This window comes from Amblyomma americanum, chromosome 4 (genome assembly GCF_052857255.1).
Source record: "Amblyomma americanum isolate KBUSLIRL-KWMA chromosome 4, ASM5285725v1, whole genome shotgun sequence".
NCBI classification, from domain to species: Eukaryota; Metazoa; Arthropoda; class Arachnida; order Ixodida; family Ixodidae; genus Amblyomma; species Amblyomma americanum.
Window position 1 is genome coordinate 187,377,799 of NC_135500.1, and position 15,647 is coordinate 187,393,445.

The 15,647-nt window shown below is 43.2% G+C and overlaps 1 protein-coding gene across 1 annotated transcript in view; it reads left to right on the forward strand.

Annotated features, from left to right (window-relative positions):
• The first annotated feature begins 806 nt into the window (after positions 1-806).
• Positions 807-15,647, forward strand: part of LOC144128840 (STAGA complex 65 subunit gamma-like) — a 31,226-nt gene continuing 16,385 nt past the window's right edge. The window contains exons 1-7 of the mRNA XM_077662600.1: positions 807-1,207; positions 1,333-1,459; positions 1,614-1,723; positions 3,741-3,841; positions 7,118-7,239; positions 10,020-10,204; positions 13,504-13,734. Coding sequence (XP_077518726.1) covers positions 1,044-1,207; positions 1,333-1,459; positions 1,614-1,723; positions 3,741-3,841; positions 7,118-7,239; positions 10,020-10,204; positions 13,504-13,734 — 1,040 coding nt within the window. The 5' untranslated portion in view covers positions 807-1,043. The remainder of the gene's footprint in view (positions 1,208-1,332; positions 1,460-1,613; positions 1,724-3,740; positions 3,842-7,117; positions 7,240-10,019; positions 10,205-13,503; positions 13,735-15,647) is intronic.

The window sequence follows — 15,647 nt, forward strand, 5'->3', positions numbered from 1 at the left end:
GTACATGGTTCGGGAATCCAAATGATCATTACAAACTAACGACAAGCACGCAGGCTGTTATATTATTTTACACTGCTGTAATAGATCGATATTACAGCCTGCTCAGCTGAGAAGCTTACCGTCCCTATACCGAGCTGTTTTCCTTCGAAGACGTCTGTAGTCGGATAGAACTCAAGAACAAAACGGCAGATGCCCCTCAAAGGAGGCCGTCCAGCCAACGACGTCGACAGCTTTTTGTGGCGCCGCAATAATCAGATTAAAGAATTGGAAAATTGGCTTTTGGGGAATGGAAATGGCACAGTATCTGTCTCACATATCGGCGGACACCTGAACCGCGCCGTAAGGGATGGGATAAAGGATGGAGTGAAAGAAGAAAGAGGTGCCGTAGTGGAGGGCTTCGGAATAATCTGGACCTCCTGGGGATCTTTAACGTGCACTGTCATAGCACAGTACACGGGCGCCTATGCGTTTCGCCTCCATCGAAACGCTGCCGCTGGCCATGATTACTCCTCTTTCATCTGCCACCCCCTGCGGTTTCACGCTAGCAGATGCAAGGGAGGGCTGGAGAATCGGTCAAGGGGGAGAATCGGTCGCGGCCATTGACTGGATGGGCTCCTTTGAGGAGCATCTACCCCTTCGCTCTTGAATTGTAACCGACTATAGTTACGTTAGAAACGAAATGAGCTGAAACTTGTACCTCGCGAATTTCCTGCGTATTTGTGCGCCATCTGGCGTGCGTTTTATAACCTACAACAAACAATTTGGTCACGTGATTTTTAGGAGCAGCGTCCCAGAGCCCAGAGTTGCCAGGAGATGCGACGCGGGCCGCGCGGGCGTGCAGGCGATTGGTGTTGACGTTCCCACGCTCGAGCACGCTTTCTCTTTTTGACGTGCGTGCGAGCGCGTTGTTCCGGTGATGTAGAACTTCGAGATTTTGTAAAGACGGCATACAAGACGACAATAGAGTCGCATGGGGGACAGTGTTTTCTAACGCCCACTTTTTTTATGTTGCCTCGTCGTTTGATCGTAGTGTTGGGCTCTCGATGGCTGGTGTTCAGCAAAAGCGCTGGGGGGAACTGCCGCCTCTGATCACGGAAACCGAATCTGGTATTGCTGCGATTGAACGAGAGCAAATAACGAAACCGCGTCCCGTCTCAATTCAAGGAGCCGCGTTGTATCAGCCAGGGCAGCATAACTTGCGTAACCAGTAAGTGACTGATAAGTTTTTGAGCGTTACCATTGCGGTCTACAAGCGGTGTGCACTGATCCATTTGCCTGCCATCTAATTTTGCCCTGCCTTCTTTTTGTTTCTGTTTTCTTTTACCTCACTAGATGCGACCGACAGGCGCCAGAGCATGGTGCCATTGACCCTATCACCGCGCACACCATTGCACTGATCCAACACGCGAAGAAGGTCCAATCATGTATTACCAACCTCCAGCAGCAAGACAGAGACATTGTAAGCTATGTTCATGTGCCTTGCTCTGCATTTCAAATCCTTGCAACGTGATCTTGCAGTGCTACATATCAAGTTACATACCTTGAGTTTGTGGACGCAGCATCTAGCCCGTGTTTTAAGAATTTTGATATATTTCTTTTTATTCAAACCACAGAAGCCGCTAGAAGCAGAGTACTTGCCACCTATACCAGAAGGACCGTGCATCCCTGGCCTGACAACGGCAAGTCCGAGTAACAACAGTTACTTTGAAAGAAAGACAGAAAGGTATATGCTCCTGACTTTGTAATATACACTACGGGCAATGCTTATTGTGGCGTATCCCTAAGATTTCTTTTTTCTACCGTTAGGGATGAAGGACTAAGATATGTATATGATGTGTTCAGGAGGAAACCATATCATGGAGACGGGACTACCGCACACTCCCTAATGCCACTGTGAATCCCACATTAATGTAAAAATTCTGCTGCTCCCGTTCTGTTCCAAAAAACAGATGCTGCTAACCTTTTGTTTTGTGCATGAACAGTTAAAACAGAATTACAGTCAATTAAAGTGATCAGTTATATAAAGTCACAATCGATCTTTTGTTACTGCATTGAGTGGTACTTGCTTAGCTAGCTCAAGAAACATTGTGGATGTTTGCATACTGGCTGTGAGCGTTGTGAACTTGATGGTGGAGCTAGAAAGTTAGTGTTTTAACGACCTAGCCTTGGGCTTCGGTCACTAGGAGGTGCAAGGGGGCGAAAGGACTGTAGAAACTTTTGAGTTTGTGTGTACAGCATTGTCTTGTCTTTATTGTACTTTTTAATGTTATTTTTTTGTATGGCTGGGGCGCCGACATGGTGCCCACCCGATATAAAGGGTAGAGTCAATAAATCATCATCATCATCACAGGGCCAAAAGGACTGCATGCGCAGCACAGGGAAGGGCAGAGGTGTGGAGGGCCACGCTGTGAGAACATTGGAGGGGGGGAGGAAATGCACTGGGCCACCGCACCAAATGCTCCTGACTGAAGCGATGCCCCTGAGCCTAGTATTCATGATGCATCCAACAGATGAATCTCTAATGTATTGGTAGCCTTACTTTCATAATGTGCTCATCAGATGAATCCATCGCAAAAGTGTATGTGCTGAAATAACGAAATCAGGTTTCAATATCAAAGCTGGGCTTCATGAAGTGGTAACCTTGTCTATAGCTACAGTGTCATGTGTGTAACACGTGTTATTACACTCACTTATTATCCAAAAGGCTACATTTCAGGGTTTCAAGCACCAACAGCTAGGCAGGACAGCCAGCACTGGGAATAGGTTTCTTCAGGGGTTTGTACAGTGTGCTGGAATATCATACAGAAAATGAGCTGTAGCAGTTTCAAAACAATATTCATTTTGGTTGTTCTTGATTAATGTGCCTTCAGTGGCAATACTAGATGAATGAAACTGGTCTTGCTGTCTTTTGCTAGTCTTTGGTGAAAAAGTGTATTAAAACTAATTGATGCCAAAGGAAACTATCCTGTCTGAGGGACTACCACATGAAGATGAATACTATGACTTTAAATAAATTCATGTCAGAGGATTTCGTTATGAATGAAAGCTTTATAAAAAAGGCAAAGTTTAGAAATCAAGGAATATGAGTGTAGCAATGATAATGTAGGTAGTGCAGTTAGAATAAATTGAGCTGATCAGTTTTTAAGTGATTTTGAGGTGTTGGTTAGGGCACCTTGGTGAAGAATTAATGGACGATACTTGATACCCTCATGATAGCAACTTGGTGCTGTTGTATGCAGAGTGCTCAAGCCACATTTTGTCTTGTAGTCTTTGGGGTGTAATTTGTGAGAAGTGAGATTAGGGCAGTACTGACAGGAGGACTTTAAAAGAAAAAAATTGAAGAATTATTTCAGCTAGCGTTCAGAAATATAAGTGATATTTTCCACTTTTCTTGAATTCGTTCCAGTGCACATACATAAAATTACGGCTTAATTCAAATTTTATTTCTTCATTGCAGATGTTAGTCTTTTTCACTTTTTGCTACTCATGGTAGTGTGACAAAGAAGCATGCTACAAGAAATGGATGCTTATTGAGGTCAGAGGTGTATATATATTGACAGACTGGAAACATGGAATATGCAATAGCAACAAACATAAGCAATCACTGGTACCAGTCTTTGACACTTTGGAAAAAAATTTTCTTATGCAAGCGTGCAATTTGAATTCCAATTTGGGATGAAAAAAAAGCACAGAAAACCGTCACATTTCTTCAGTAGCCTTTTTTTTTCTGTTTCTCGCAGGAAAAGCTCTTGGAGGCCACCCCCACAACTGGGAGCCCATGCTACCCGCATTGTTCTTCGAAGGGCTGTCACGGCTTTGTGTGCACATGCTGGCTTTGACAGTAAGCCATGCGTCTTTGCGCTTCATTCTCTTCTTGTAATAAAAATGCAGTTTCTGTTGCATGTACAGAGCAGCTGCATGAAGAATTCCTCTGGTTGCCACTGTAATAGTATGCATTACCAAAAAAAACCTCACCTCTTGGGCATACTAGAAAGTTGGACACCATACTAGGCAACCTTGCCAAGGCTAGCTCGGTGTGAGAACCATTGCCATTTATTATCTACACTCTCTCAGCTTCACATTCAGTCATTCTCTTTGAGTGCAGATAGCATATATTCAGCCATGCCTGTTATGTTTGTTTTAGTCACCTTATTTTATAACTGAAAACCTCATTAATTTGGATTTCATGAGACCAGACAAAATCTCGAAACAAACGGAATGCCGAATTTAGGGGCGGGGGACCAAAAGAGAGAGCCACAGGAGAGTGTTCCACGTCAACATGCCTTCATTCTTTGGAACATTAAACCCCATATGCCATGCCATCTTTTAAAAAGGGAGTCTTCAATCATTGATTTATTCATGCAAGAAATTTGTGTGGAAATAACTATTTGTTGGAGTTCTGTCAAAAGGGACAGTGTGTGCCCATTGCCAGACGTACCAACTCATTTTTCCTCTAGGATACTCAGGGCATCAACAGCCTCCCCACCATACATGCGCACACACCCTGTGTACACGCACATACTGCAACGTAAAGTGATATTACAGAGTTAGTGATAACATGAAGAACGCTAACACTGCGGTCTGCAACGTGCATGGGACAAAAACAAACAAAATGGCAGGCTGTAGCTCAAAGCAAAAAAGCATCTTGTCGATCCTTTTCAGCTGTTGATCACAGGGATAAGTATGGTGCCTTTACATTTCATTCGGATTCCAGCACTACTCGCGCTACAGTAGCCAGATGTCAGAGTCACTCGCTCACCATAATCATTGCCCCCACCTCCGGCGCATTGTACACTTGCTAGCTCCGCCGCCTGTCCGAACTAACCGAAGCATGGCCAAATTTCTTCAAATTAACGAGAGTTTCACATCCTAGAGTGGTATATATACATTCTACAGGACCAGACAGAATGTCCAAATCACCCAGTTTTCCAAATTAAGAGGGTAGAAAAAATGAGTTTTTACTGTGTGTGTAATGTAATGCAAAGGCAATATAACTGCTGGTCCTTAATGGTAACAGAGTGGATTCCAAGAGAAGGCAAGCGTAGCGGGGGGTGGCAGAAAGTTAGGTGGGCAGATGAGATTAAGTTTGCGGAGGTACAGTGGCTGCAGCTGGCAAAGGACATGGTTAATCGGAGAGACATGGGAGAAGTCTTTGCCCTGTAGTGGGCGTGGTCAGGCTGATGATGATGACGACTGTACGTGCTAGATTTCTGTAATATAACTATACAGCAATTTGTGAAAGAAGTATGTCATCTCTACAGGCATTATGAAAGGCAGCGCATTTTCAGCCCAGTGAAGTCCTCTCATGTTTTGTTCGAGCTTCATCCATTGCTCTTGGTGAAAATGAATTTTAATGGGATTATTAGGCTCCAAACATTGCGCTTTTGCACTGCGAAACATTTTATTGCAGATATCCACTGATAGGTGAAAGCACTGAGGGTAGATGACACATAGTTGCAGAGTGCATCTTTCTACATTGACCGAAAAACTCGTGTTTGATGCTGTTCCATCTTCTAGAAATAGAAAAAACCTTGTTTGGAGGAAACAGGATGGAAAGCAGCTATTCAGCATGAAAAAATCTGCAGGAGCATCATTACATTCAGACCTTTAGTCTTTCAGTGCACCTGAGGTATGGCTTAAAGGGACATTAAGAGTAGTTCCATCTGTAGCAAGCTATGACGGCTGTGCCTGATGCCGTCTAGGAAGATGACTGAGAAAGATTAAGCACCGCTGCGTTGCACGAGATCGCTTCGGTTGGACTGGCTGTTTTTTGTGCTGCCCGCCGTTCTGCCTGCTGTTTTGCATCGCCCGCTGTGAATTCCATCCTGTTTTATTTGTGCAGAAATCCCCTTTCACATCCAATGTATATTCTTAGCAAAAATTAACTGTTCAGTCCTTTGTAGCTATATTGATATTAGATATTTTAGCATTGTGCATACTGCTACTGCAACTGTTTACCGCTTTCCACGCCCCACCACTGTGCGCACCCAAATTGGTTACGACGTGGCAGCCGTGTGCGCCGTTAACAGGAATGTGGCGCCATCTGACACCCTTGGGGCAATCTGCACTGTGTAGTGGCGGCTCACGGTGCGCAGTAAGTGGTAGTGGCCGTGGTATGCACTATGCTAAATGTACCTGTTTATTTGGCAACAAAACATGCATTTATTACTGAGAAAATAGAATTCAAAAATGGCTTTTTTTTTTCCTGCCACTCACTTCGAACTCATACCATCAGTACTTGAACTCCCTGATCACCATTTGGAAATGAATGTGGGGTAGCTTAGCCTCAGATCTCTGCACAGAAATTGGTCTTGATATCATCACAGTTTGCTTGTGAAATGAGCAGGTGGTGGTGATACCTGTATTTCTTTTCTTGGTCTCCTCCAGCTTATAAAACGTCCATTTTCAGTGAAAGTAGCATCTTTGTCATGAGGGCACGGTAGTCTATTGATATGGGCCAGCTTCAGTTTTTCCTCAGCCTCTATTTTTAAGTGTCAAGAATGTGAGAAGTGTCCAGTCATTACGATTCATTATTTTCAGTGATCTCAACATGCGGTAGCTCTAAACCAGGAGTTCTGAAACTAGTTTCTATGGAACCCTCGAGCTTCTTGAAGTGCTTTTTGATTTCCCTAAGCACCCAAGTTTCCTGCACTCACTTTAAAATTGATAATGATCATGTTGTACTCGCTCATGGCAGACTGTCACACTACACAATCAGTCATTATTAATAGAATTTGGGCGTTCTTTGAAGGACAGTGCATCTGCTGGCTCCTTTTTGGATGCCTGTCACGTAGGAAGAGATGGAAGCCAAGACGCACAAGTTTCTCAATATATTTTGAAGGCTATTGGGGTTCCCTGAGCCTAAAAGGATAAAGAACCCCCTGTCCTAAACGAATGCATGGCATCACCGTCTTTCCTTTTGCTGGCACGTCTACTCTTTTTTTAATCAGTCATGGCTCGAGAAATGTTTATTAATATATAGCTTTCTTGTTTGGCCTACTTAGTTGTGTTTTCGACCTGTGTTGCATCCTAACTAGATGCTGCCATTAAAGTCTCAGAGAATTGAACAAAGAGTAAAGGAAATGATAGGCCTCGTTTTATCCTTGTTTTCTTGCAGCAACTTGGAACTCGGTGCTGGAAATTCTGACTGATGTCTGTGGGGACTTTTATCAACGACTGTGCTGGCAGCTCCGCACTCTTGTTGACAGAGAAGCTCTGACTGGTCAGACTGGGTTCGTGGTAAGTGTAGTGAATGTTTGGCAGGTTGTGATGACTTTATTGCTTTGTTTGCGACGCAAGACGCGACTAGATTTATCTCGATTGATCGCAGCCAGGCAGAGCTGATTCTACGTTGTTCCGGAATGTTCTAGTAACTTTGCATGCTTTATCTCGAAAATTCGCTATCAGCTTTAAATTGAGCACGGCCGACAGTGGCGGGCATTCTGTTTGACGACCGCCGAGCACGCTTGTCGCTTTGCCGCCGCTGAGTGATTCAGTCCATTGTGGGTGCAAGCCAGCCCAATAAACAGTTTTCTTTTAGAAGAACTTTTGTCCGTCTTCATCGCTCCTTCAACTGCCGTCACCACTGCGTGACAATATGCTTATAATGGAAAGGCTATCAAACTTCACCCCAAACTTCGCACAGTTTATCAACCACCAATTTATCAACATTTTAGGGCTTCATATTGCTCAAGAGCTCCAAATCTATGTCTGACAACAATTTTGTTTGTGTTCTAATGTCAATACAGCTGCTTATTTCTTGAATGCCGAACTTCACCCCATATAGGAAGGTATGTGACAGCTTATACAGGGCAACGTAGCTAGGCAGGCTTTTGAGCCAGAAGTGCTTGCCCTTGTCTTTTAGGGTGTTCTTTCCTGTCCGATCAGTGTTTCTTATAGAAAAAAAAACCCACTCCGATGGCTCAGTGGTCATGGTGTTCGGCTGCTGAGCTCAAGGTTACGGTATTAAATCCTGGCCAAGGCGCACGCATTTCACTGGAAGCGGAATGCAAAAACAGCCATGTGCTATGTGATATCTGTGTGCGGAAAAGAGCTCCAGATTGTAGAGATTAATGAGAATCCCTCCACTGCGGCGGTCCTCATGGCCCTTGTGCTGTTTTGGCACAATAAACCGCACAAATCGCAAACCTTGAAAAAAAAAATGTAGAAACAAGTTCTGCAAGTATTTTCTGAGTGATGGACATGCATGGGCTATGAGAAGGGGTGACAAGGACAGTGAACGAGAGTGCAAGAAGTTTATTAACATAGAAAATTTTGAATGCAAAATTTGTATTTGCTTTTTCCTTTCACTGCTCTGTTTTGAAGATAAGGAATGCATCAAAACCCACCTTTTTCCAAGCATCTTAGATCAAAATGAAACTAGGGCTTTTAAAATCTACTTTATATATGCATCTTGACAGGTGACTAAGTTTTACAAGCAATTGCTCTACAGAAGACTTTCTCCTATCCAGTCTCTGCGGTGATGCCGTTCTACGTCATAACCAAGGCTTACGCATTCACCTGCTAGTCCAAGAGAATGTTGTTCTGGTTGAACAGAAAGTATAAACATTTGAGATTCACCTCCAGAAGAGGCTATAAAAGCATCAATGCATCTTTATTAGATTCTGCTTCCAAGCACGATTATACACCACTTCCACAACATTTCATGAAATAGGTTTAGTTGGTTATAAATCTTTGAGGTATTATTTTTTTGAAGTACTATTTGATATATTTTGTATGCTTGTGTTAGGGCCACACTTCTTTTTGTGAGTTTAATGGGTTGCGGCCTGTACATGGAAGTGGTATTTTTACATTCAGTTTTCGCAGCTACAGTGGATCCCCTATTATGAGACCCTCATTCATGGGACAACCACAATTTTATGACAAATTAGCACAGGCGAACTCTTTGGGAAGTTAATTAAACTAAGAGTCTGGATGATATGGCACAAAACTATGCACTCCCTGGCTTGGTACACTGACCGGTGAAAACCGCCTAGAATGAAAGAGGTTGGTAGATCCTGTTATATTGCTAGATGTCACATCTCAGCTAATTTCAATAAGAATTAGGATTTAGACAAAGCCACATGTGTACATATAATGATGTGATACAGCACCAGACTAACCATAGTGATTGTTCGAATGAACAGCACTTTGCATATGTGATGCACGGCCGTCGATGTGAGGTCACTCCCTCCTGCCCAGCTTTTTCGCTTGCTTCAATGCCGAAAATGTTAAGAAAATCAATCATACGTTCAGTGTAATGTGAGGCTATTATGTTGATGCCAAACTAGTTACAAGATTAGACCTATTGTCATAAGTAGTGGCTAGTTAGTTAAAAAGCGCTTTCCATGGCCGCTTCGATGCGAATTACGCTAAGCATAGCAACACTGAGCAGGCGGTGCACTGCTACAGTGAACTAGATGTGGTGCTACCTGGCCACTGTCATCTGGTCACAGGGAATGCGCTACTAGCTTAGGTGCACTGCATTCTAGCTTTTGTGCAGCAGGCGACCACTGTGAAAACGCCTTTGACTTTTATGATGCGAATGCATTGCACGTAAGACGATTTAAGCAGCGCTGAGGCAGTGCTGTATAGTGATGAAGCCTGTACTTGATAGCGGTTCTAGGTGTAGTCTGAACAGAACATTTCCTTGGCATGGTTGTGTTGGGTTGCAGACAGTCGTCCCCATCTCCTAGGTCTCTGCAGAATGTACTGGGCAGGGAAAATTCTGTGAACTCGAAACATTGCTCTCGGCTTGTTTTTTTTTCTTTTTCCTTCAAATTGTCTGGGGCAAAGTTGGGGGGAATGGCCTTTACACCAGTATATGTATATGCAGTAACTAAAACTAATTTTCTATGTCTGGGGCTGGATTGAGTTAGTGGAGGTAGCCTGTATATCAAAAAACGATCATTTTAGAATGTGGTTTCTGATGCTTGCATGCTTTTCATTTTGGTTAATCTTGCTGCTGCTATCCAGTTTTTTTTTTTTCAAAAAAAATTCACTGGACCTCCATTCAACAGGATCCCTTGGACCATGCCTTACACGAGATGGGCATGGGAGGACTCGGCACACTGGTGGAGTTCTTTGACGAACGCGTCATTGGCTACAATCAGCACATGCAAAAGACCTGTCTTAAGCTGCACCAAGACTACCACCAAGTCAGGCAGCCAAAGAGGTCTTCAAATGACGACATCAAACCAGTCAAGTCAGTGCTGGAAAGATTTCTTAGTTTTTGTTTATTCTAATCTGTGTGCAATGAAACTCTTGAAGGTGCACAAGGAAAAGTGCTGTTGTTGTGTGTCTTCCTTCGTCGCAGTCTCAATTCGCACTGTTTCTACTCAATGGATTGCCAACTTAGCCGAGCTCCTGTGATTTCACACTTTTGAAGCTACTTGCATAAAATACTAGTAGCTTAAAATGTGATTGTAATTTCTGTAGCCATGCAGATCTGCAGTGGTATAGCTATGAGGGGAATTCAGAGCTTTCATTGGATGCCTTTTTTAGCTACACTGCATAATGTTGTGGGAACCTGCTGAAAATGAAAAGTTATTTGCATTTTGATTTAGACAACACAGTGCAAACAAAATGCTGACCCCACTGTTCTATTCGCGGTGCTATAGATACACTGAAAAGCTTAGGGATCGCTAGTGGAAAGTGATCTTTTCATAACACTGCATAGGATTTTGAGACGTATATATTTTTCATAGTAGTATATGGTTCCTACGAAACCATAAAGGTTCAGACAACAGACTCATTATCTCCTTGTTAACCAGGCTCGGTTTCTTATGCTCCTTGCATCCTCTTTTTCTCAACAGAGAATTGTGCAAAAAGGAATTCCTTGAGTTTATGATACTATCTGCTCATTTGATTTCTTTGTCAGAAGCATGCACTGAGGCTTGGATGCTTTTTTTCTTTCTTTTATAAATGCGAAAGCATTAGATGGCTGTGTCCCGAGTTTCGTGCCAGCAAAACTTTCCCCGCACGATTACGTCGCCGTGTGAAGATAAATGTGCAAAAGTTTGGTTGTGGTAGATAGTGTGTGATGAGATCTCACTGTGAGAAAAATTTGGTCGATGTGGTGAAATTAGTTAATTAATTCAACGCGAAAATTGAACTTCTATGTCACAATAGCCACAGACGTCGACATAGTTTCTTCGCACGATTGTGTCATTCTATAAGACATATGTGCAAAAGTTTGATTGCATTAATTAAATGCGAAAATTACTCTTTGATGTCACAATAGCCCCGCGTTTATGTCGCGTGTTTCATGTCAGCAAAACTTTGTCCGCATGATTACATTGTTCTGTGAAGATAAATATGCATAAGTTTGATTGTGTTAGATAGTACGTTCTGAGATCTTGTTGTGGGAAACATTTGGTTGATGAATTGTAATTAATTAATTACACTTCGTCGACACAATTGCCACGGACGTTGACGTAGCACCTGGATGTCACAACAGCTATGGACGTCGACGTAGCACCTGCACGTGATAATAATAATAATAATAATAATAATAATAATAATAATAATAATAATAATAATAATAATAATTGATGAAAATAAAAATGAAATAAATAAAAATTAAAATAAAATGAAATTAAATAAATAAACAGATCGTGCACTGGCATCGTGGAGAAAACCCGCATTCTGGAAAGATCTATGTTTTCGCATTCCTCCACGTAAGCAGACATAAGTGCCCTCAGAATTTTTTCTTTCTCTGAAAGGCTATGCTTTCAATTGAAGCAATGCATTCATCGCGTTTTTTTGTGCACACCTTTTTTCCTTCAAGTTTAAGTTTTCTCATTACATATGCAGTGCCAGGAAAACAACTTGAAGAGTTTGTTAAGATGCCAAATGTAGACAGTGCAATAAAAAAAAACTTTTCCTGTACGCCACTTTCGAGAATGGCACTTCTTTCCTGTGGTACCACTTTTGCAGCAAGTCGACACAGCTTCAATGCGTTTTCTGTTTTAATGTGAGCACATTACTTGGCTCGTTGTGCTAAAACCCCACCATATCCAGAAAGTCGTGGCAGGCACACGGGGCAGACGCAGATGCGAGTGATGTCATCACCATCATTGTGACTCTTCCCCTCCTAGAAGGACAAGTCACAAGTCGACTTCCAAGATGAATGAAAACAGGTTTGGGGGCAGCCCTCCTCCTCTCCCCTGGGGCCACTATACAATACTCTCTCACTGTAATAACAAAGCAGAGCCAACTCAAGATGGGAGGGGCTGGTCCCCTCTGACATATGCACTAGGTGAGATGCCACTGTCCCACCGGACTTGATGTGGCACATGTAAACAGTGGCATGTCGCCTCCGTGAAATATGCTAGGAAATACGATGCGCCACTGTCGTATTCATGTGAACGCGGCTAGAGATTACACAAAATTAAAAGTCCCTGCCTCGGCTGTCAGTTGGCCTTCAGTGTTCGGAGAGTGATGTTGCGGCAGTATGGGGTCTCCATCATTCAAGTTGAATTGCTCGTGTCTACATCATCTGGTGAGACAGCAAAGCATGGCCGGAGGCGCAGTTTGTTCACTGCCTACGAAGTACGCCACCATAACAATGCAGCAAAACGTGCGAAGCGAGCTGCTGCAGCGAAACACCGTTCACCCCCTAAGCCCCCGACAACATCTCAGTGACGCACTCAGCACCAAGCAGTGCTCTTGCATATACACATCATAAGAATTGTTTAAGCGCCTCCATAATTTCTTTTCATGCAATGGCCTTGTGTGTTATAAAAATACATACTTTTGAAACTGCTTATTGTGCCGTTCAACCTTATTTATATGCCAGCAGTATTCATAATATTCACTGAGAATATTTGAAGAAAATTACTGTTCACTTTGAACAAAAAAGCCATTATTCGCACACTCCTATTAGAAATGCTCTTCAGCTATAGTAGTCATACCCCTTGTTATTCATCTCTTAGTGGAACTGATCTGCAGTTTGTCGTTCATAATTGTCGTCATCCCATTTACATCCACTGTAGTGCAAAGGCCTCTGCCATTTATCTCCTATTAACTTTATTCTGCACCAGCATTGTGGCCCCGTGCTGCATTTACATTGCTTTGGAGTCCGCTCCCTGGTCCTGTGGGACCACTGGCTATCTATTTCTTGCATGTCATGCCCTGCCCATGACCATTTCCTCTTCTTGGTTCCAGGTGGATGTCATTAACTCGTGTGTGCTGTCATTGTTATGTTTATTCGCAATAATAGTTATCACATACATTTAAGAATGCACAAGGCTCAAAATCTTGAGGCTGTAATTTAACTTCATGTTGGTGAATATATAATTAGACAGCTGCTAACTGATATTGGCCGTACGAAGGCAGCTAGGAAGAAGCATGCAAAATCAAATGAATGGAAAAAATTAGGCATCTGCTGTAACTGTGATGATTACTGTGCATTATTTTTCACATCTGCATGAATTAGTACGCCATGTATAGGGTGTGCCTAACCTAAGACGTAGTTAACCCGGGCATTGTTTTGACCGATAGGGTAAAGGAGGAGCCGGTGAGTGAGATCCACTTCCCGACCTTGGACGATGGGGACGAGAGCATGGCCGAGGTGGAGGAGGCACCCATGGACGAGTTGCACCGGGCCCTGCAGAGCCTCGAGGGTGTGTCACTGAAAGATGACGACTCTTCCAAGTGGCTTGCTCAGCAACAGCAGCAGCAGCACCCTCTGCTGATAGGCCACCGCAAGGGCTCCACTGCTTCTTCAATAGGGTGTGTCGCTTTTCAGCAGGGGGCATCCAAGCATGCATGTCTGCAAATTGTTATCTAATACAGTTGAATTTGTAGTAGCTTAAAAGCAGTCCTACCTGCACCAGGTATATAATTGATAATTGAATTTCTTCTCTCGTATCGTGGCCCCAGTTTCAACAGGCAAACAATGCCAAACTCTGGCTGGATTGTGTAAGCAGACTTCAGTTCACATGACGCAAAAAAAAAAACCTGATATAATCCTTGCTTTACCGTTTAATTCACTCAAGCACTTACACTAGCCAGCTTCAAGAGCCAGAATGGGAACAAATGAATGACTAGCTATAATGGCACAGTTTTTTATGCCTCACGTGACTTCAGGTCTACTTGTGCACCATAGCCACTGTTTTGCTGTTGAAACGGAAACGCCAAAAAAGAAATTCAGTTATGAATTGTTTACCAGGCCTTGGTGAATTCCACATGACAATTTGTGTTTATCATTGTGCTCATTATTGCAAGAAACAAACACATAACCAAAAATTTAGTGCCCGTGCCACTTTAAGATGAGATGCTCCTTGAAAACACTTTTTCTTTAATATTGAACCTAAGGTTATGAAACTCTGGCCACTGATAGAGTTTTTAATGCTGATTCCAAATATGTATTTAGTTTCAGTATACAATTATTAGTTTTTATGTAAAAGGGTCCACACAAGCACAATATAGGGCATTTTGTGCACACTTTTTTGATAATGAAATATATGTTTAGAGCAGCTTGCAATAGCTCAGTGTGTTGCTTTGGTAATGTAGTATGTTGAAATCTGCTTCAAATTTATTCATTTTAGCCCATAATTGTAAAAACAATTCAGGAACACCAAAGTGTATATCTTGGGCACTATGTGTCAACATTCTGAATTTTTTTCAAAACATGTTAAGAGATTTTTTATAATCAGATAGATAGCAACATTCTACACACTTTGAAGACGCTGTGTGCAAAATTTCATCCAAATCTGACTATTGAAAGTACTTGAAATTTGTTGCACAACACGTAAAAATGCTGAAAACTACAAATGGAGAAAACTGCATTTGAAAGTTTCAAACATCTGTATTTTTCAGAAACTTCACTAAAGCACATGAAACTTTATTGCAAAATAGAAAAATATTAAGCAAACACTGCAAATGGGTTTGGCAGGCCAAGAATAGCACAAAATTGCGACAGCTGCTCGTGCCCGACGCCAATCGCGCGCGCAGCCGCCACCAGTTTTACGTTGACGGCGAAGCTGTCGCGAGAGCTTCCTCTCTGATAGTCCCGATTATCGCTGGCGCCATCCGCAAATTCACTGGGCACTACGCGGCTCGAGGTGTGCACAGCAGAAAGCACCGATGCTGGGCACTCACTATTTTCACAGTGCAGCTCAAGGAAAGCTGAAAGCCCCTTTCGCTTTTCCGCCGGTTCGCGTACCGCAAGGGTACAGGTGGGACACGTAGGGCAAGTAGCACCGCTTACCAGCACCGTAAGCGCGCTAATTTCGCATATCGCAGCACTCGCAGAATGTCGACCGCATGCTGCTTTATTTTCCTTAAAGAGTCCAATCTTCACCTCCGAGGCGTCGATCTCATCCGAGTGCCCGTTGGCCTGGCTAGGACTAGCTGGCGTCGGGTGACTGCTTTTCCTTTGCCGTTTTCTGGTGAGGTTTGCGACGGCATCCTCGGTACGGGTTGTTCATCCGAGACTTTCGAGCTCGAAAATCGCGCTTTTGCGAGTTGTCCATCGCAAATGAACAAATGCTAAAAGGCCGCAGAGCTCGATCGAGACGCCGTACTAGCCGTACAAAGCGAGAGCAAGAAAGGAAGGAGGTAGGCTTCGCCACAGCATCGCATCAGTCTGGGCCAATGGCGGCCTCGCTAGAGCACCACGTAATCAGTAGAGCCGCTGGAGC